We start from the raw sequence: 21,801 nt of genomic DNA, 5'->3' as shown, positions 1-21,801 counted from the left end.
TAGATGTTAAATAGCTGTAATCGTGTTCGTCGGTTAATGAATTAATGAGTTTAAAAAAACGGGCACAAACTTCTAGTTTAGTGTAAGATATATACCAAATTTAAGCTCGTTTTCCTCAGAAAATGACAGACAATTTTGTTCGAGACTATGAGTGCGATACAGGTCCTTCTATAATTGGTCTGAGGGATAGCCGCACTCCGTCCAGGCAGGTGTTGGCCTGCGTCCAGGGCCGAATGACGCCTGGACTCGGTTTATATACTGTGTTATGAATCATCAGCCCGACGTAGTCTGCGCCGGCAGCTGGCTTCGAGAATGTTCTCGTTATGTGGGAGTGGTGGATTCCTTGCTGTGCTGGTTGGGTTCCGTACACTCCATTACAATTTGTTCAAACAACTCTCTGTTCCCAGGTGCGCCAACTGCAGCCAGGAGGCGCAGTTCTACTGCTGCTGGAACACGTCGTACTGCGACTACTCGTGCCAGCGCTCGCACTGGACGCAGCACTACGCCGTGTGCGCGCAGCAGAGGAGCACCGTGAGTATAGCGTTATAGCGATGTTTGAGGGTTTCTGATGTAAAAGTCTTGATAGATCAAGTTGAAGTCAGAAGGAGAGTGAGTGAAAGATAGCGAGATGCACAGAAGAAAGTTTATTATAGCACAGGCACACATAAATTTCACAAGAGTAGGTACATAGAACACGAGAAACAATGGTGTACACTTAGCTAGTAGGCTAGTGTGAGTTGTAATGTACAATTGTACGCACTCTGACTTTTTTTCTGAATTTTGACTGCCTCTGTGGCGCAGTGGTATGCGTGGATTTACAAAACGGAGGTCCTGGGTTCGATCCCCGGCTGGGCAGATTTTCTTAATTTGTCCAGGTCTGGCTGGTGGGAGGCTTCTGCCGTGGCTAGCTCGATTTAGCGTTCCGGTACGATGCCGTGTAGAAACCGAAAGGGGTGTGGATTTTCATCCTCCTCCTAACAAGTTAGCCCGCTTCCATCTTAGACTGCATCATCACTTACCATCAGGTGAGATTGTAGTCAAGGGCTAACTTGTAAAGAATAAAAAAAAAAAACACAAAGGCCGCGCGCTAAATATCTATAATATTAAATAATTACATGAACTTCCAACGCATGCTTATGTTAAATAGAATTAATGACGTTTGAATGAATTATTAGAATATATTATAGATAACTAATTATATAAAATAAATTACACACGTTTTAATCATGTGCCTATGTGATTAAGTTGTATAATATAAAATAGACATAATAATATGTCCTATACGCGAAAGTAGCCCACATCTAGTGTCAGAGCAACCCTCGGCCAACTGCAGCCAGTTCTACTGCGAAAGTAGAGAACAACCATTTGTTAAAATGTCTATTGCTTTAGCTATTGGGAAAGAGTGCAGTAATGGCACATTTAGCGGCCGACAAAAGAGGCATTGATGGACGAAAGTGTGAATGTGGGCCGAGGCGAAGCCGAGTCACGCATACGTAAGTCCGTCAATGCCTAGTTGCGGCCAAGGCTTCCAACGAGGCTATGTGCAAGTCAGTTCGAAATTTATATTAAACTTTTGATAAGTTACCTCTTTGGTCGCCATGTTGCGGAGTGATCGTTCCATTTTTTAATTACACGACGCTTTTGCTGGCCGCTGCTTGACCAGTACAGCAAGATTGATTTATCTCGAAGAAGGTGGTCAAGATAATATTCAAATTTCCAAGCATGTTTGAGAAAAATATATATTTGTACATTACAGGACAACACCAGCGAGAATGGGAACGTGTTGGATAGAAGATTGCAACCTGGTACTGAAAATCTCCCAGTAAGTTGGTCTCAGGATTTTATATCATCACTAGCTGATGCCGTGCGGTTACACCCGCGTGGTTTTTCGTTCCCGTAGGAATATATATAGGGATAATATATAGCCTATAGCCTTCCTCGATAAATGGGCTATCTAACACTGAAAGAATTTTTCATATCGGACCATTAGTTCCTGAGATTAGGGCGTTCAATCAAACAAACTCTTCAACTTTATAATATTAGTATAGATAAATCTGTTCTTAGTTACATCTCGGCCATCGTTGGCAGCGGCCTTCTGTTATTAAAATATCACCTTCTCTAAGTGTCAAAAACATTTTGGTATACAGAAAACTTGCCTCTCTTGATGGTAAGTGTAAATCAATCGTACAAATAAAGCAACACTTCACAAGGCATGCCCATTAACCCTGTGTTTATCAACCGACTGAGGCGTAGGTCCCTAAATGCAAAGCTCAATCGGAGGTCCCTTATGTGCACAGATTAAACAGATAGAGCGCACGGAATACGACGGTGTCGTAGCCGCTCCAAATACGAAATTCAAAAGAGAATAGATTCTCGAGTCAGTACGACACGAAGCGTCGCATCGGTAACTTTGAATGTTATTCAAGAAAAATCGCGTCTTGTGTTTTTTTAATATTTTAAAAACTGTTTACAAACGCAAAAGAAATAAGATGGAGTATTTTTTTATTGGTAATTATTCATTATATTAATTTTTTATTCAATTTACGTAATTGTTCTTAGTGTTCAATTTTGAAATACAAATTATGAAAAAAGTTTGTATATGCAAAAATCAAGGAGACGCGTGACATTTGCTTTTATGGGTTTCACCGGCTTCACCACGCTGCTTGTAAAGACTCACTCTGGATCATCCTTAACTCTGTGCTTGTGTGACTCAGACCAAGTATCTATGGACCTCATGTATAACACATACTCGTAAATTCACCAACAAAACTTTCTGTTGTGTTTTGAGGGGGATGAGGTAAACTCACACATATGTACAGACAGACAGTTTGTGATAGTAGGGGAGTTCGGGATGCTAAATTTGCAGTTACTAGAGTGTTATGGGGACCGATTGCATTTGGTAGATTAAATCATAGGAAGAAAAAAAGGTTATTTACTTTTTTCTCTTTTAGCGGTGGAAAAAAAAACTACAGATTTTAAAAGCAATTTTTATTATTTTAGCTTACTGAAATTGTCAGAAAAAAAAAGGAAATAATTAAGAGATCCTTCAAAATAAGTAAAAAATTATTCGCGCTCGTAACTCGAGAACTAAAATATACAGGTTTTATTTTGTAACTTTGGAACCCTCCTATTCCTTTACGTTACGCTCAAATCTTCAGATTTTTGGAATGCACATTGCTATTTTAACTATAAACTCAACTACCTTATTTTAATCTGACGTGCTGGTTGAGTGTTTTTTTTTTATTGGTTGCCCTAAACGTACCTACCTATATTAAGGTATTAAGGGCTCATACTTGGTGGAGATAATCAACAACGTGCACCGTTTCTCCTCCCTTATCTTCATCTGCCTCGCCCGAGTAACTGCAAACATCCCTTCTACGGCTCCCCTACTATGTTGTAAACAAATATATTCTGATGGTGTTGGTACTGGCGTTGCAGAAGAACGCGCCGGCGCCGGCGCTCACGGTCGGCACCAAGATCACGCCCACCAGAGTGTTCGCGCAGCCTACGGACGGACACCCGCAGAAGACCTCCATCATTGGTGAGTATCCTGTACACCTTTATGGTCGTGATAGCCCAGTGGATATGACCTCTGCCTCCAATTCCGGAGGGTGTGGGTTCGAATCCGGTCCGGGGCATGCACCTCCAACTTTTCAGCTGTGTGCATTTTAAGAAATTAAATATCACGTGTCTCAAACGGCGAAGAAAAACATCGTGAGGAAACCTCCAGGGAATTATCTTAATTCTCTGCGTGTGTGAAGTCTGCCAATCCGTATTGGGCCAGCGTGGTGGACTATTGGCCTTACCCCTCTCATTCTGAGAGGAGACTCGAGCTCAGCAGTGAGCCGAATATGGGTTGATGACGACTACACCTTTATGGGACGAATATCCGTGGGAGGCTGGTGGGAGGCTTCGGCCGTGGCTAGTTATCAACCTACCGACTAAGACGTACCGTCAAGCGATTTAGCGATCCGGTACGATGTCGTGTAGAAACCGATAGGGGTGTGGATTGTCATCCTCCTCCTAACAAGTTAGCCCGCTTCCGTCTTAGATTGCATCATCACTTACCATCGGGTGAGACTAATCAAGGGCTAACTTGTAAAGAATAAAATAAAAAAAAATCCGTTGATACAAGTCCTGGACTTTGCTCGAAGTTTTTCTCTCTATCACACGATGGACCCGGCACCCGCATAGTGAATTCATGGATTGCTAAAGTATTAGTCGGAAGAATCTTGTTCTGACTGGGGTCCTCCGACTGCAGTATTTTAATTTGTGAAATTTTCGTGCTATTGTTTGCAGTGAGTATGGTAGAGGATCCAAGCGGAAACCAAATGGTGAAGTGCGTTGGGTCGTACAAGACACCGGGCGCGCAACAAGTGTCGCCTCTCCTATTGAACAAACAGGTGAGTTGAACTGTTACTGTCTGCTGAACTGGTGGTAGAGTTGTTACAGATAAACTTAATGTTTCAAAAGTAAACTAACGAGAACCTGCGATTGTCAAATTTATGAAGGCTCGATGAAGGTCTGAAAGGGTATACTTTTGAGGTGGTCCCATTGTCCCCATATCAGGATCTAATTATGGTATCCTGGAGAAATTGAGAGAAAATTTTTATATTTTTTCCATTAACCACTTAAAAGCACTACAACTTTATGAAGGCCTGGAGTTGTCTGATGATGGAGTTGCAACACACACGAGGGAACTCTTTAACAGTTTGTTTGGACTTGATTTATTTGTGTCGACAAAAACTTTCCACCTATACTACAGCCTTTCTTGATGAGTACTGTTTACCAACAAACAAATTAAAAATGAGGGTATAAATCACTAGTCATTCCACACCTAATAATAATTATAATTAACTTGTTCTTAAAATAATAAAAATTAATTTGAATAATAAGCTTAGAACAATTAGATTAGGTTAATATTTTATGTAACATTTTATAAACAAACTATACATAATTTAAATTAAATAAATTATGACATGCGTTTTCTACCTTCATTTCTATTTTCTTTGTTGGTAAACAGTATTAATCAAGAAAAGCTTCAAAGACTATGCTGTACAAAAGAGAAATGACAAATTATGACTTGTTTTTATATAATTTATTCCAGTTGATGAACGACGAGAACGCAGCCAAGAAAGTGATGACGTCAGGCGGTTACCTCATAGTGGGGGCCGGCAACAGCGCCCCCATGCCGGCGAGCAGACGCAACCTGCCCGTGCAGTACACCTACAACACGTGAGACACGCTGGTACCAAGTGTACCAAGTGTACACAAGTGAAGGAAACCTATGTGAAGTGTACAAAGTGTACGCATGTGACAGAAACTGGTGTAAAGTGTACAAAGTGTATGCATGTGAAGTAAACTGATGTTAAGTGTTCAAAATGTCTGCAAGTGTAAGTGAATCGTGTTCAAGTGTTCGTGGAACAGTAATGCGTAAGTGAATGTAGGATAACTAAATTGTTAGTGAATGTATTTGTTATGTTCAAACAGCTTACGCATCCAATGTTTGTTATGTTTAAGTAAAACTGGCTCTTTGGTCCATATATTTAAATAAAACTGGCTTTTGATTGACTGGTTGACTGGTTAGCTTATGTGGCATTTGCAGGACAATTCACTAACTTTGACGTTTGTTAGTTGACATATATCAGCCAACTCAATAGCTTAACAGTAAAGCAGTCTAGAGTCATCACCGAAGGGTGGTTCAATCCCCTCCCTATTGGACTATTGTCATACCCACTCCTAATACAGTCTTTAATGACTAGTTGGAGGGGATTGGGATTTTGGCTATTATGGGATATTTTAAAGATATAGAAAATATTTTTTTTTTAACTAGACTATTGTCAGTAATTCTCAAGTCACATAATTTCGTATTTACTACATAATAGTACAAAATTGTTTACATACTCATGTGTAAAATTTATTTTTATTACAAAATTATGAACGTCTGAATAAAATACCTAAAGTATACAAACATCATATATATACATTCTATCATATGTATATACATGTTTTTTTTTTTGTAAATATTAAGTTTTAGTTATAACTGTTTTTGTACTATGTCGCTTGATTGTACACAATTGTGTACAACTATTTTATTTTATGTTCTACACTGTAGGTATGTGTAGCCATATTTTTTATTGTAAAATATTCATTTATCTATAAAGTTAGATGAATAATTTCTAAAATAATTTGATAAATTGTATATTTGTCCCAAATTTTTTTAATAAAGATATCCTAGAAAGTCGGCCTAAAATCTTGATCTAAGCCTTCAAACTTTATATTTGTCACACTTTTCTCATAATATTTACAAGTTTTTTTTTTATTCTTTACAAGTTAGCCCTTGACTACAATCTAACCTTGATGGTAAGTGATGATGCCGTCTAAGATGGAAGCTGACTAACTTGTTAGGAGGATGAAGAAAATCCACACCCCTTTCGGTTTCTACACGGCATCGTACCGGAACGCTAAATCGCTTGGCGGTACGTCTTTGCCGGTAGGGTGTTAACTAGCCACGGCCGAAGCCTCCCACCAGCCAGACCTGGACAAATTAAGAAAATCTCAATCTGCCCAGCCGGGGATCGAATTCAGGACCTCCGTTTTGTAAATCCACCACGCATACCACTGCGCCACGGAGGCCGTCAATATAATTAACAATTGTTTTATTTAAATATTATAATATAAAAGTGAATCAAACTTATTGTTTTGAATATCGATTGTGATTAACATGTATGGATTTGATGTCAAGTTACATCTGTAAAGTTGTTTTAAGAGGCAAATTGATTTTAATACTGAGTTTTATGTCAATAAATATTTAACTTTACTTTACTTAAATAAAAATAGCGCAAAATTGGGACAAATATATGCGAGCGTATACATAAGTAGTGAGACTGAGACTGAGATTTTTCACAAAAGAAACAAAAATGCTCGTTTGAAATAAATATGACAGTGACTTAACATAAATGTAGTATCTTCCATTCTACTCTTTTATGTCGCACTATATTATGTTGGTCATTGGGTATAGTCAGACGAAATCATTATGACGTCTCTGAAATAAGACGCAGTGACTGAATTTGGGATTTTATTAATTATTGGACTATATTTAAAGGCCTTTAGGTATAATTTTCTTTACCAATAATTCTAAAACTGTCAAAGCAAAATTGGCCAGTTGTTAAGTTAATTTTTCTACGTGGTTGTGTGTCTTTTTATTAGAGGTCAATGTGTTGCATACATTGTTTCTTTGCTCCACCATAACTTGTAAACTACTGATGTTTCTCTTGGAATGTTTATTCAGATTTAATAATATTTAAGTGTAAGTATTGTAAATTAAACAAATTGTAAATAAATATTTTGAAAGTACCTAACTCATAGGTAGGTATGTGCAATGTTGATATATGATGTGGAATTCCATCATATAATTGGAAAAAGAAAATGTAAATTGTTTTACATTTCGTTTTTTTTAATTTACTATTGTATAGCAATAATAATGCCCATCTTGCAATGTAAAAGAAATATGTATCCATTGCAATACTATCGCAAGTTTCGTTTTCAACTTATGATTACTATTTTATAGCAATAATAATGTGTAAATACACAATTTTATTTAGTATGTATGTGAAATATATAATCTTTTTTCACATATTATGTTATATTATTTCTATACTTTTTGTAAATAATTATTATTAACATACCAAGTTATCTAGACGTATTAAATTTTCTTGTTTTATTACCAAGGAAACCGGCATAATTTTACATCGACTTTTATCAAAGTAACTAGGTACACTATAATGATTTTTTAAATAGTAGGAATTGTTATATATTCTTCTATCAAGTAGCCAAATCATTATACAATACAGAAAACAGTTTGTAAATATAATCATAATAATTATAACGATACATTTTTAAATAATCTGCATGAAAATCATTGTTTATCAATGTCTCGCTCATTTAAATTTTTTTTTAATTGTAAAATTGTATTGTATATTTTTTTAAATTGTGAAAATGCGATTTTGTTGAGTTTTAAAGTACCATTACGCTTTCAAAGCGAATATCTTACGAGAGAAGTACCTCGAAGATGTAGGTAAGGCATTTTTGAAAGAAACTGTAAAAAATTGAAAACCTTATCTAAACACTTTTTTTACCCAAATTATTATATTCGTTTCCGAGGTGAAATATACGTACATATATGTTATAACTATAGGAATATAATAACTAGATGTACAAAAATTATAATTATTATTATTATTAGTACCTAACTAAGCCTGACCTCTATTAATCAAATCGAATTACAGCCTATTGGTGGTTTTATTAAGTAGCTAATTAATTAATAGTTGACAAGATAATTTAAATAATAATAGTTAATCGCAGTAAATAAAATATTTCGCTTAAGCAAATTGCTAAGTATAGTCGGTGCAAACTTCTAGACAGCTCTGAAGTTGCAATAAGCCGAGCTGCGCGGATTTTACTCCTGCTTGAATTGTTTTGTTCTCTACACAGCCATACGCCTCGTGTTCACAGCGGACTAGAAGTTTGGCGAGATTTATAAATTATAGGTAGGTACCTACCTATTTAAGAGAATGGAATTCGTGGTAATAGACGTCAGGGCTTCGTATTTTTATGTGAAATATTTTGGAGGAATGTCGACTCTTGTATGTAAGCTATGAAATGTTTTAGTTTCAATAAAAAGAATGTCGAAGTCATTTTTGTTTCATTTGTCCTCAAATAGGAAAAGTGCATTATATTTTACCTGTAGTACTGAAGCCAAACTTGATGTGGAGTAGGTATTCCATAATTAGTTAATAAACATTCCACATCAAGTTATCAAGATATCATTTTACCTAATGTATATTATATACTTACTACCTGGGGACTCATCAGGCAGCATCATTGATACAGCTTGTCCTTGATGTTCATTAGTAGGGAGGTAATAATCAAGTGAGAGCTTTCATCTTTCACCTCTTCTTACTTCGTAATCCCATCTTTATGTCGGTATTGTTGACGAAAAAAAACATCATTTAGTCCATCCATCAATGAAAAATATTTATTATTTACTTTACTCATTTATTTATACATTTTTATTAAATCTATAAAATCATGTTTCTTTCTATACTTTTTAGAACGCCTAACACTCATACCAATCCTACAATTTAGTCACAGCATGTAATCAGAGGGCCTAGTGGCAGTTTATTCGACGATCACGTTAACGTAAACGCGAATTTAAGCATTGAAACAGCGCCATCTAGTGGCACAACTGTTTCAATTCCATATAAAGTCGCGTTTACGTTAACGCGATAGTAACGGTATGAAAATATTGAAAACTCCCACTAGGCACACAGTCCTTATAATAATTATATTATTACAGTTTAATGCCCCTTACAGAGCAAACCAAAAGAAAGGCATAGCTGAACATTTGATGTGGATTTTTCACAAATTGACATTGTAATTTGTTACACATTATAGAGCTCGTGCGGATTTACCTGACACCTGGCTCGATTGATGTTAGTTCATATTCATATTATGTTCATATTTGGTAGCCAGGTGTTAAGATAATGTGCACAAGTTATACATACATATGCATCAAACAACTTTGCAGCTCAGCAGGGCTAGCACGGGCAAGGGAGAAATTTATCCACGGGGAGAGGATAAAACGTTTATCCCCCACACTCGTTTTATCCACTCACCGCGCATGGGCACGCCGGTGGATATAATATCGCCGGTGGATAAACGGAGGGAAAGACTTGTCAACCCATTTGTATATATCTTATAAATTGGCATTAGGTATATTAATAGTCCGAAATAAACGTAAATTTGATAATATTTGGTTATTTCGTGCATATTATTTATCTGTTTCATATTATTTTTCTGTTATGTTTGGCATTGTTTTGTTTGGTGATTGTTTTTTGCGGTGGTTTGTAGTAGGTATCTATAGTATCTATCATACTAGCGGACCCGGTCAAGCTTCGTTGTGACATAAGTGCACTTATTCTCTATCCCTACTCTACCCTTCTTTACCTATACCCCTACCCTACCCCTGCCCTACCCCTACCCTACCCCACCCCTACCCCACCTCTACCCTACCCCTACCCCACCCCACCCCTAACCCACCCCTACCCTACCCCTACCCTACCCCACCCCTACCCCACCCCACCCTACCCCTACCCTACACCACCACTACCCCCCCAACCCCCACCCCTACCCCCCCTACCCTACCCCACCACTAACCCCCAAACCCCCCCCCCCTTACCCCCCCCCCACCCCACCCCTACCCCACCCCCCACCCCACCCCTACCCCACCCCCACCCCACCCCCACCCTACCCCTACCCTACCCCTACCCTACCCCACCCCTACCCCACCCCTACCCCACCCCACCCTACCCCTACCCTACCCCTACCTTACCCCTACCCCACCCCATATTGCGAAGCAATTGTTAAAGACCAAAATATGCGAGACATAATTGTTTTTTTAAGTAAAGTTTTATCCCCACATCAACTTCACAGGGAAAAATTTATCGCGTTTAAATGTCAAAAGTCCCAAACTATATCATTTTATCCACTCCATATGCCATAGTCGAGGAAAAGATCTCCACGCGTAATGTCAATCGGGGATTAATTTGTCTTTCCCTTGTGGCCATGCTATGACGGGTGGATTTATATCCTTAGTCAGTGGATATAATTGGTGGATAAAAATTTTATCCCTTGCCCATGCTAGCCCGGCTGAAGTCTTTTTACATAATCTTATCCACATAATGTGCATGCATTTGAAGTGTATTTAGTGACTTTTAATACTAAATACTGTTCACTGCACTGCACTCATTTAAACAAATCTAAGAGTTAAACTTACTAGAGGGATCTATACCTATACAATATTTCCCATTTACAAATGTTTAATAATACTTACCTCAATTTCGTAAATTAATAAATGCATTTAGATTTTTCATGATTTTTTCATCATTTAATAACAAAAACATGACACTGACCAGCAGAAAAATTAAATCAGTTTTGAGGCAATCACAAATTATGTGAACAAGAATGGAAAATACAAAACAAATAAGAACTATTTTCTATTAAAAAAAACAGTAGTTCTAAGAGATAAGTACAGCCAAATGATAAAAACATAATGATGATTAACTTCTAAAGTCATTTATTTTAAGTCTAAAGATGACTTAGTAGTATGGTATAACAAAACAGACTAGAAAATAAGTTTCATCACTGAAATAATAAAAACAGGCTTAATAATACTAGAAACAAGAACAGTAGAGTAACTAGAAGGAAATTAAATTAAAGGTTTACAGGTAAAAAGGTACAAAAGGAGCCTTTCAAATGTGAGTGTGTGTGAGAATGACATTCTTCCAGATCTATGACACTTATGAATCTTTCCCGCAAGCCTGAGATGATTGCTAAAAGATAATGAAATAACTTTGGCTATATATTGCTCTCTTTTTTGTCTTATTGTAACAAAAGAGAGAGCATATCTGTTGTTTTGATAAAAGAGTGCTTTATTGATCTTTTTATCTTTTGGCACACATTTTAGGCCCACAGTGTTACTTAGCCTTCACATTATATATTTTAATTTATCATCATCAATGTTTAATCAATCTCAACATAAACATAAAATCATCATCATTAACATCACAATAAACAATTAAACACAAAAGCATTATTTCATTTAGTGTACATAGCGGCTCCAGCTTTAGCAAGCTGGTCAGCTCTTTCGTTACCGTGTATACCTTTGTGAGCTTCTACGTAATTCCATTTTATGTAAATTTTATCTTGAATTTGGTCCAAGTCTTTGAAGTCCTTTTCATTTTTCACAGGCTCGCCAGACTTAAGTTTCCATCCTTTTCTTTTCCAACCTGATGAAACAAAAAATTTTGTAAATAATGTAATGTTGACTTGGTTATGTCTCTTGAGTAGTCCTATAAGGTCTATGATCCTGAGTTTGATCCCCAGCTGGGCAGATTAAGATTTCCTTAATTGGTCCAGGTATGGCTGGTGGGAGGCTTCGGCTGTGGCTAGTTACCACCCTACTGGCAAAAAAGTACCACCAAGCGATTTAGCGTTCTGGTATGTAGTGTAGAAACCGAAAACAGTGTGGATTTTTATCCTCTTCTTAACAAGTTAGCCCACTTCTATCTTAGACTACATCATACTTACCGTCACGTGAGATTGTAGTCAAGGGCTAACTTGTAAAGAATAATCTATGTTGTAAGTATTTAGGGATTTATGTTGGCCAAAATATAAATAGTAACCAATTAAAGACACAACAGGTCACATTTTCATAACTTTTTAATGGTGAAGTATATAATTTTTTCTTCTTATTGTGTAACTGCTGTGCTTAATGGGACCTCAGCGGTATCACCAGGGGTTTTAGGTGAGAGCGGAATGATCATCTGATGAAGTATATTAAGGTATTCAAATATTTACCTGGCATCCATTTGGTCACAGAGTTGATGAGAAACTTAGAGTCTGTGTTGATGGCAAGCTTTTCTACTCCATTGTCAATTGCTTGTTTGATGGCCTGTGTAGCGGCTTGAATCTCTCCACAATTGTTGGTAGCACGCCCTGATACTGGTGCGCTAATGTTCAATGGGTGTCCATCCCCCCAGTAGACTCCTAGACCTGCCTTAGCACTATTCCTGCCATTAGATGAGCATGCACCGTCAGTGTAAACTTGGATATAACCATCACTATCAGTTTCAAAATTATTGGAACTCTTGTTAGCTCGTACATTAGTCGGTGGTTCGATCATGATGGCCTTTCTCTCACTTTTCGTGCCTTTTTGTATGATCTTGTCGACTCCTTTCTGAAAACTTTGCAATCTTTTCTCTATATCGTCCATTTGTTTTACTATAATTGTATTTAGGTCATCGGAATCATCGCTAAAGCCGTCATTATCTGAATTTTGTTTAGATTTAGTATATTTCTTCTTTGCTTTACTGGGCCCATTCTCATCAGAGTAGCTCTGACTTGTACTAAACTGCCTTTTATGAGATGGTCCATAGGTTTTGCGAATTGGTGTGGATAAATTTGCACTGCTTATAGTATCGGAAAGCTTTGTTTTTGGAGCGTTGTTGACCCCGTGCGTATCAATAAATTCCTGGGCTGCTGTTATTGTATCGAATTTTTTGTATCGTGCACCTGAGTAACCTTTTACTTGGGATTCGCAGTCTGGCCAAGAATTGAAGATTCCGGATACCCGGCCCTTTGCAACAGCGTAGAACGGCATTTTAGAAACATTTACAGCCTGCAAAAGTATTTCACTTTTAATTCGAATAAACAATCGTTGATGAATAAAAAAATACTTCCATGACATTGATTTGATTTGATGGATATTTTTTTTTTAACTACTGCTCCACAGATGTTCTGAGTTCTTGTTCTGCTCTGAGTTCTTGCTAGGTTTGTAAATCGGTTTTCAGCTGAAAAATAATATCGACAAAACATCGATACAAAGGATATAAAAAAAAAAACACAGAATTTAGTGATAATGTGTTCAGAAAGCTTAGGCCTTAGTTACGCTCCAAAGAGTAAATTAATATTACGACTTAATTATGTAATCGTGCAGTCAGTTTAAAATCAGGCCTAGTTAATTATGACATCATATAAAGTAACATTTGTGGTCAGATGTAATAACATTGGAACATCTTTTGGATTTAAAAATTAAAATACATTTAACTTATTTTTATCGATACCATTCCATGTTCACCGTACTGTTATTTTCATAATTTATAATCGTTTTTTTTTTGTGATATTAGCTATTTAGCTTTTCTTGTTGGATAAATTCAATAACTTACTTTACTAAAACCTTGATGTCTTGAGTTCGAAACATAAAAACTGTAAACAAGATAAAAACACGCAAGTCTATGTTATTTTACCGCGTTTATTTAAAATTACATGAAAGTTGCCTTTTTTGGGCAACTTTTGTACTGTAGTTTCAAAGTTAATGGTCTAATTTATCTATGGTCTAAGATCCGTCACCTATTAGAAATATATACCCTCATCTGCTATTTATTGGTGACAATAAATAAATGATAGACAATAATCACTTTGACTCATTGCACCTTAGTTGTCTAGATTTATTGCGGCCAAAAAACAAAAAAAAAATTAATTTCTAATTAAATTAAACCTTATGGGGTGTGGATTTTCTTCCTTCTCGTAACAAGTTAGCTCGCTTCCATCTTAGATTGCATCATCATTTACTATCAAGTGAGGTATTAGTCAAGGGCTTACTTGTAAAAAATAAAAAAGAGCTCCTTAAAAATGCCGCTTTGTGTAGTTGAATTGCATAGAAAACGGTTAACAACTTCTAGTTTACAAAAAAATTAAAATTCATTTAATTTGTACGTATTTACGTTCGCCGATGCAGGAGTGTCCAGAAGAAAGAGTTCTTGGTTCTTAAAATGAATTTATTAATATAAAAATTACAAACTAATTAAACTAACGACGTCTTCGAGCGTAAGTGAAGAAGTGTGGTAAATTTCCATGTCACTATGCACCCGTGCGATTTGCCGAATCAGCGTTCCAGTTACGTACACGTGTTGAATAAGGCCGCGAGTCCAATGCGGGCGGAGCGACGAGCGAAGCGGCATGTAACACCTCCCCCTTCGAATCAGCAACTATTTCTTGAAGTTTAAGGGAAAAGTTGCTGACAGTTGTTCGTGGGATGCTTCTTGCTTCTGACGATCTTCGGATGTCTTTGGTTCAGTGTAGACGTGAAATGTCTCTATCTTAGGCTTGCTTCTTGTTCGACGGTAGTATGATAGAGATGTTAATATGCAGGTAAGTATCAGCGCTCCCAGTAGCAATCCGTAGAATGGAATGGTTGTGTGGTACAATATCGAAGTTTCTTGAATTTGGATGGGTTCTTGCGAATTTGCTCTATCTTGGACTTCATGAAGTTTCTTCAAATCTATCGAGTTAATATTCAAGAGTGGAATAGCAGGATCCTCTTCAGGTTTGACAGTAAAGTTGGCTATCTTTAGCGGATGTCCTCTTATTCGGTCGTTAACATTGGCTAAGGTGAATTCATCTGTGTGAAGTACACAGTTGTGTGGTATAGTAGCTAAGAAACTTCCGGATACAGTGTTAAGTTCATCTCTTTCACAGGTAAGTCGTATTCGAGTTGGGTTTGAGAATACAACTGCGTAGTGACGATCGTCCAATTTTTCCATTGCTGGCCTCGTCAGGTTGATGATGATTTTCTTGCAGGTGTCCGTCGGTTTTCCTTCGATTATATTGCTGATGCAGTCTGGAGTGGATCTCAGTTGATGATTGATTTCTTTCTCACAGATAAACTGTGTTTCTACCTTCGGACATTCAGCCTCAATGTACACGTGAATATTTCCAGTTAAGGCAAGGTAAGGAAAAGGAGGAATAATAACCTGATTAAACTTATTTGGTACTACGACTAATTTGTATAGGAAAAAGGTAAGTGGAGATACTATTGGAAATTTAAATATGAAAACTATGCGATTTCCACTAAAGTATGAACCTGATTTTACGACGTCATAATAATTTCTAAAGTCTAAATCTAATATTTGATCCCTCCTATATAGAGTTTTAATTCTAACTAAAGTACTATTTATCATATCTATACTAAGCATTGAATGATGAGTGCGCGATTCACTGCAAAATGCTAATGCGTTTTCTAACCTACTTATCTCATCTAATAAACTATCTAAATTATCATTAATAATTGAAAGAACTTGTCCGAATTTAGCGAATTTCAACAGAGAATATGTTCTATATTTGTTAGAATTAAGTAGAACATGCATGCTTTCATTTAATTGAACCTGGTTATTAACAAGTTTCGTTAAAATAGATGTATGTTCGTTCATCAGCTCTTTATTAAGGCTAATATGACGATTTTGTTCAGATATCATTTTATTCTGATTTTCTTTAAGAACTTGAATAGCGTTTTCGTACTTTAAAGCATCTTTATAGTCTAGATTACCTGTAATACTTTTTATTACTGAGCCTAAACCATCTATTAAACCTCTTTTAGAACGATTAGGCTCAAAAGTTAACAAGCGGGATGTGGCTTTATCTAATTTAGTTGCAAGGTGATCAATCTGGAATTCATATAATGCATATGTATCATTGTCCAGTTTGTCTTTAATATTAGTCAGTTGAGTTTCTATTAAATTGATATTGGTCTGAATGTCGGTCAGGTCTACGTATTGTAAAAGTATATGATGGTCAGTTGTAAGTCTCATTGGTCCCAGTTTGAAAGGTAAAAGTCCTGGTCCATCTTCTAGTCTTTCAAGTTTTATCTCGTGTCCCATGGTCAGAACGAAGGGCAGCATCACGAGTATTCTGTAACAATTTGGTCGTTTTAGGGGTACGTTTTAGTCGACCTTTAGCTACAGGCCCCTTTTTCCTAGAAGTGTATATGTGAATGGGTGAGTTAGCCAATACGGTATCATGTGTGAATCGAGGTGCAAGTTTCGATCTACTAGCGTAAGGGTTATTAATGAATACTTGCTGCTCGGGTTGATATTCAACTTCGGGTTCGCGGGTTTTATTGCGATTTTCCATGAGTGCGGATCTATTTGCTAAAGATGAGTCATTGATTATGTCATAAACTTGCGTCATTTTATTCTTATGGTTTTCTATATACTGTTGGAGTAAATGTGGGGTCAAGTCAATGTCAGTTGGGTCCCTAGGGTCAGTATGTCCCAATATAATATCGTATGGTTTGCATTTAGTAAAACTATGAACTGAACTATTATATGCAAGTATAGCATATGGCATTAAGTTAATTACGGATTCATCTTTGTGCTGTAATTTCAAAATGCGGAGATGTTCTAATATTGTCGAATGAAAACGTTCAATATTACCGTTAGCATTCGGAGAGTGAGCTAAAGTCTTATGATGTGTAATTTTATGTACTTTGCAAAATTCTGAGAAGATCTGATTAGTGAATTCTGTACCTTGGTCTGTAATTATAGTAAGAGGTAAATTATGATGAGTACTAAAAGTTAACAGAGCTTGTATAACACTAACCGCTGTGCCATCTCTAAGTAAGTATGCTTGACCATATTTCGAAAATACATCGATAAAAGTTACGTATTTTTCACTTTGCGCCGTAAAACTATCCATATGCACTATTTCGAAAGGCCTAGTTGCAGGTGGTACTAACTGAAGTTGGGGTCTTATTGGATTTCTATCGTACTTGGCTTGCCCACAAATTGAACAATCATTGATAAATTTACTTATGTGGTCTTTCATCTTAGGCCAGTAATATCTAGCGGAAAGAGATAGGTAACATTCGTTTATACCACGATGGTTCGTTTTACCTTCGTGATAGTGACGAATGATGTCTTGCTGTTTTAAAAATTCTTTAACGTTCTCAAGCTCCTTTTTTGCTAAAACTAAATTCATTGACGAACTTCTAAAGTTATCCTGTATAATTGGAATAATATCATACATTGCAAGGGGTGGATTTATAGAAAGGGCTGTTTTAATTTTAGGTTGCACGTATTCTTTGATTGCGTTCACAAGATCTTCCACCAAATTTGACCTAGATAACTGAACAGATGTTCGAGTATGAGTGTCAAAAGGTTTAGTCACAGTTGTACGTTTTTTTATGTCACCTACAATAGTCAAACACAATTGTCGAGGGAATTTATTTAAGGGATCGTCCGTTATAGGAATTTCAAGTATAGGATTCTCGTCTGCCGTATGTGCTGTAAGGGTTTCAGAGTCATTTAAGGATGGTGGTCGTTCGGTGGGGTTCGCTACTATTGAACTAACTTCTTCGTTACAGATCTCAATGCGTGATAGTGCATCTGCATTAGTGTTATTCTTACCTTTTTTATAAATTACAGTAAAATCATATTCGCTTAATTTCAGTCGCCATCTCGTAAGTCTTGAGTTCGGTTCCTTAAGGTTCATAACCCACTGCAAAGGTTTATGATCAGTTACTATCTTGAATTTTCTACCGAAAAGATAAGGTCGAAAGTATTTCGTTGCCCATACTATTGCTAATAATTCTTTTTCTATAGTGCTGTAATTTATTTCGCTGTCATTCAACGTACGTGAAGCGTACGATATAGGTTTGTCGGAACCAATTGTCCCTTGTGAGAGTATTGCACCTATTGCAAAATTCGATGCGTCTGTAGTCAGAATAAAGTCCTTGTCAAAGTCTGGGTATTTAAGGATGGGATCATTAGTAAGTAGAGTTTTACACTTTTCAAAACTATTAACGTAATTAGAATCAAAAGTAATTTTAGTTCCTTTTTTAAGACACTTTGTCATTGGTTTGGTGATTCGAGCAAAATCAGGTATGAATTTTCGATAATACCCTAAGAGTCCTAGGAACTGTTTTATTTCCTTGGGGGTCTTAGGCATAGGATACTTTTGAATAGCAGCAATTGTATCTGGGTTAGGTTTTATACCTTCACTACTTATAATATGTCCTAAATAAGCCGTCTCGAGTTTTAAGAACTCAGACTTGTCTAATTGAATTTTAAAGTTAGACTCTCGCAATCTTTGGAATACCTTTTCCAGGTTAACCATGTGCTCCTGGAGACTTGTACTGAAGACAATTATGTCGTCCAAGTATACCAGACAAATAACGTTTTGAAGTCCTCTAAGAACATTATCCATAACGCGTTGGAAAGTAGAGGGGGAATTCTTCAATCCCATTGGCATTCTTAAGAACTCAAATTTTCCATTTTCGACTTGGAAGCCTGATTTTGGGATATCTGAAGGATTCAATTCCACTTGGTAAAATCCAGATGCAAGGTCAAGGGTGGTAAAGTACTGACATTTGCCTAACTTGTCTAGAACGTCTGTAATATTGGGAATGGGGTATTTGTCGTCGATTGTCTTTTCGTTAAGCTTTCGAAAGTCAACGACCAGACGCCATTTCTTTTTTCCAGATGCGTCAACCTTTTTTGGTACAACCCAAATCGGTGAGCTCCAAGCTGACTCAGAAGGTCTTATAATACCTTGTTCTAACATCTTACTAATCTGACTTCGAACTTCATCACGATGTACAAAAGGATATCGATAACTCTTAGTGTGAATAGGAATTTCGTCGGTTGTTCTAATGCTATGTTTAATCTTATTCGTGAATGTTAACGCTTCACCTTCAACATAAAATACGTCTTCATACTTTGAGCAAAGAGTTGTTAAATTAGCTTTTTCCTCTTCATTCAAATGGTTCATTCGTATTCGCGATATGATATCTTTAGCACGCGGCGATAAGTATTCAGTACGAGCACACTCAACATTGAATACGGTTGCTTGCGTAGCTTGATCTAATGAAAATATAATGTCGTTCTTAGTTGGATTCACGACTTCAACGATACCACGACAGTTCTCAACTGTAGCGAGGCATTCGCTTATTATACAGTTACAGACAATCTGTTCTTCAATTAATACATCACCGTCGGGTGCATTAATTGGTAACCTAAGTAACTTAGAACTTTCAGCAGGAATTATATCTTCATAGAGATTTAAATTCCGAGAATTATATATTTGTATTGGATTAATTGCGAACTTAGTAATTAAGCTTAGTTCTTTAAGATCTAATTTAGCTTCCCATTTTGTAAGTAAATCCATACCTATTAAACCGTCAAAATGATCGTGAAATTTATACACGAATAACTTCATAGTGTCATTATCATTAACTTCTGGAAAACATGGTAAAATTATGGAAAAATCATTTTTAGTTGTAGCGTGAACATTTGTAACTTCAAACGGATCGTAATTTAGTGGAACATTATAAAAATAATTTTCAACTGCCTCGGGGCTGATAAAAGACTGATTGGCCCCTGTATCTATAAGAAAATTCAAAGGTGGATCGGAAATTCGTATATAAGGTAATTGTCTATGAGTCTGCAAATTAAGTTCTATTTTAATTTGCTGGGTTTCGAAACTCCCTGAAAATCCTGATCGTTGGACGTCTGCGGTTGTTCGTCAGTAATCTGGGCATTGCAATCGTTGGTCATGTCATGAGGGTCATAAGGGGTGTTGTAGTCATAAGGATATTGGTCATAGTGCTGGTAGTTATAGTAATCTACGTCATTGTTAGAGTCATAGTAATATTCGTCACAGTCGGGATAGTAATTGTAATAGTCATCATAATTCGAACATTCATTCAGATTGACATCTCTAGATTTAAAATAATTAGTAGGTGGTGGATTACCTTGTCTCGCCCAATTCCAGCCGGACGGTGGCAGTGGTCTGCTAGCGAAGCGGCTGACACCGCTCATTGGCGTAGAGGTATTGTGCTTTGGCGGCAATTTGAACACTGCGCTACGCTGGTTGTTGCCAGGCAGCGGCGCGCTGAACATTTGCTGCGTACGTGTCATAGGTGACCTAAACTGGCTAAATTGTGGGGGTGCATGATAACCCTGTTGCTGCGGTCTAGACGGACCGGGCATGTTAAAGTTCATAGGTTTATTAAAATGTGGTAAAGGGTTATTACTGAACGGAATATTGAAATTACGGATAGGCTGATGATTGTAATTTAATGGTGCTTGCGGTGAAAATTTCTTATCTGGCATATGGCTACTTCTACTTTGCAAATATATCGTATTAGTTTCCTCGTGGACAAACTCGAGAGCTTTTTCGATCGTATCAGGGCGCATGCATCTAATGCGTGAGCCCAGCGGATCCTTTAGACCTCTTAGGTAGGCCTGAAGGGTGAGCTTTTTATACAAATCTCTCTTAGCTTCTATGGTAGTTTGCAATGTGTCGTGTAAAGATACATATGTCATTATCGTACTAAAAAGGTTTTGGCAGGATTCGTAAAATTCCTGAGGTGTTTTAGAACCCTGACTGAGTAGAGATAAATCATTATATAACGCTATTTCATTTCTTTGATCACTAAAGTTATTAATAAGCGCTTTGCGAATACCTGCCCAATCGGTAGGTATCCCGTTCGTATTAATCAGTCGAGCGGCCGGACCCGATATCTTATTAAGAATACCGTTAATTAATCCTAAATTATTTAATTCGAGCCCGCTACCATACTGCACGACGAGCTGGTCGCATAATTTAATAAATCTAGTTAGAGTATTCGGGTTCCCGTCAAAGTCCGGGACTAAGCGGAGAGCTTTATATATATTCTCTAAGTCGGACATATTATTATCTATTTTACGCCTAGAGTCCTGGTCTTTAAGCCTACTACTAACGCTAGGTTTTGGTTCTTTCCTTGAGTGGAAAATTTTGAATAATAATTTAATCTACTAAAAAAAAATACTATTACTACTTAGGTGTTTAATAAAGGATGTAGGACACTGGAAAATTCAGCGTACTTACGTGAACATTCTTTCTTGCTGACTCGATTCTGTTTCTGGAATCTTCACTGCGTGGCTACACGTTCGTTCTCGGTGAAACTTGAAAGTCTATCGAGGTGAAAAGACGATGCGAAGTTGGCACTATTTCTTTCGACTCGACCCGAGATTCTACCGTAACTGCGCCATTTACGTTCGCCGATGCAGGAGTGTCCAGAAGAAAGAGTTCTTGGTTCTTAAAATGAATTTATTAATATAAAAATTACAAACTAATTAAACTAACGACGTCTTCGAGCGTAAGTGAAGAAGTGTGGTAAATTTCCATGTCACTATGCACCCGTGCGATTTGCCGAATCAGCGTTCCAGTTACGTACACGTGTTGAATAAGGCCGCGAGTCCAATGCGGGCGGAGCGACGAGCGAAGCGGCATGTAACAACGTATTTATAACTTAATTTTCAACAAGTTTGTAATAAAAACAATATCTAAAAAGAATCGATTCTTCAACCGGAATAGCAAAACTTCGATCATACTATTAGAATACTATGTGTACAGAGTCTA

General features: G+C 37.0%; 2 protein-coding genes across 5 annotated transcripts in view; one reads left to right on the top strand and one right to left on the bottom strand.

Moving 5' to 3' along the window:
- The window catches only part of LOC112058449 (uncharacterized), a 31,215-nt gene extending 22,519 nt beyond the window's left edge, over positions 1-8,696 (top strand). For 3 of the 4 annotated variants that reach the window (XM_052891624.1, XM_052891625.1, XM_052891623.1), the window contains exons 17-21: positions 408-531; positions 1,757-1,823; positions 3,431-3,541; positions 4,300-4,403; positions 5,108-8,696. In XM_052891624.1, the coding sequence (XP_052747584.1) occupies positions 408-531; positions 1,757-1,823; positions 3,431-3,541; positions 4,300-4,403; positions 5,108-5,239 (538 nt within the window). In that variant the 3' untranslated portion in view covers positions 5,240-8,696. The remainder of the gene's footprint in view (positions 1-407; positions 532-1,756; positions 1,824-3,430; positions 3,542-4,299; positions 4,404-5,107) is intronic. The other variant, XM_052891626.1, reaches the window with a different exon arrangement.
- A 1,708-nt stretch (positions 8,697-10,404) lies between these two features.
- LOC112058451 (uncharacterized) lies at positions 10,405-16,444 on the bottom strand. The gene is made up of 4 exons (XM_052891572.1): positions 14,611-16,444; positions 13,788-13,827; positions 12,421-13,333; positions 10,405-11,849 (listed from the first exon to the last, which is right to left on the bottom strand). Exons 1-4 carry the CDS (start codon positions 16,296-16,298, stop codon positions 11,659-11,661), a joined length of 2,832 nt encoding a protein of 943 aa, XP_052747532.1. The 5' UTR covers positions 16,299-16,444; the 3' UTR covers positions 10,405-11,658.
- Positions 16,445-21,801: the final 5,357 nt, after the last annotated feature.

The sequence above is a fragment of the Bicyclus anynana genome, chromosome 4 (genome assembly GCF_947172395.1).
Source record: "Bicyclus anynana chromosome 4, ilBicAnyn1.1, whole genome shotgun sequence".
Taxonomy (NCBI): domain Eukaryota; kingdom Metazoa; phylum Arthropoda; class Insecta; order Lepidoptera; family Nymphalidae; genus Bicyclus; species Bicyclus anynana.
Note: the sequence above shows the minus strand (reverse complement) of the source record. Positions and strands in the feature narration are given on the sequence as shown.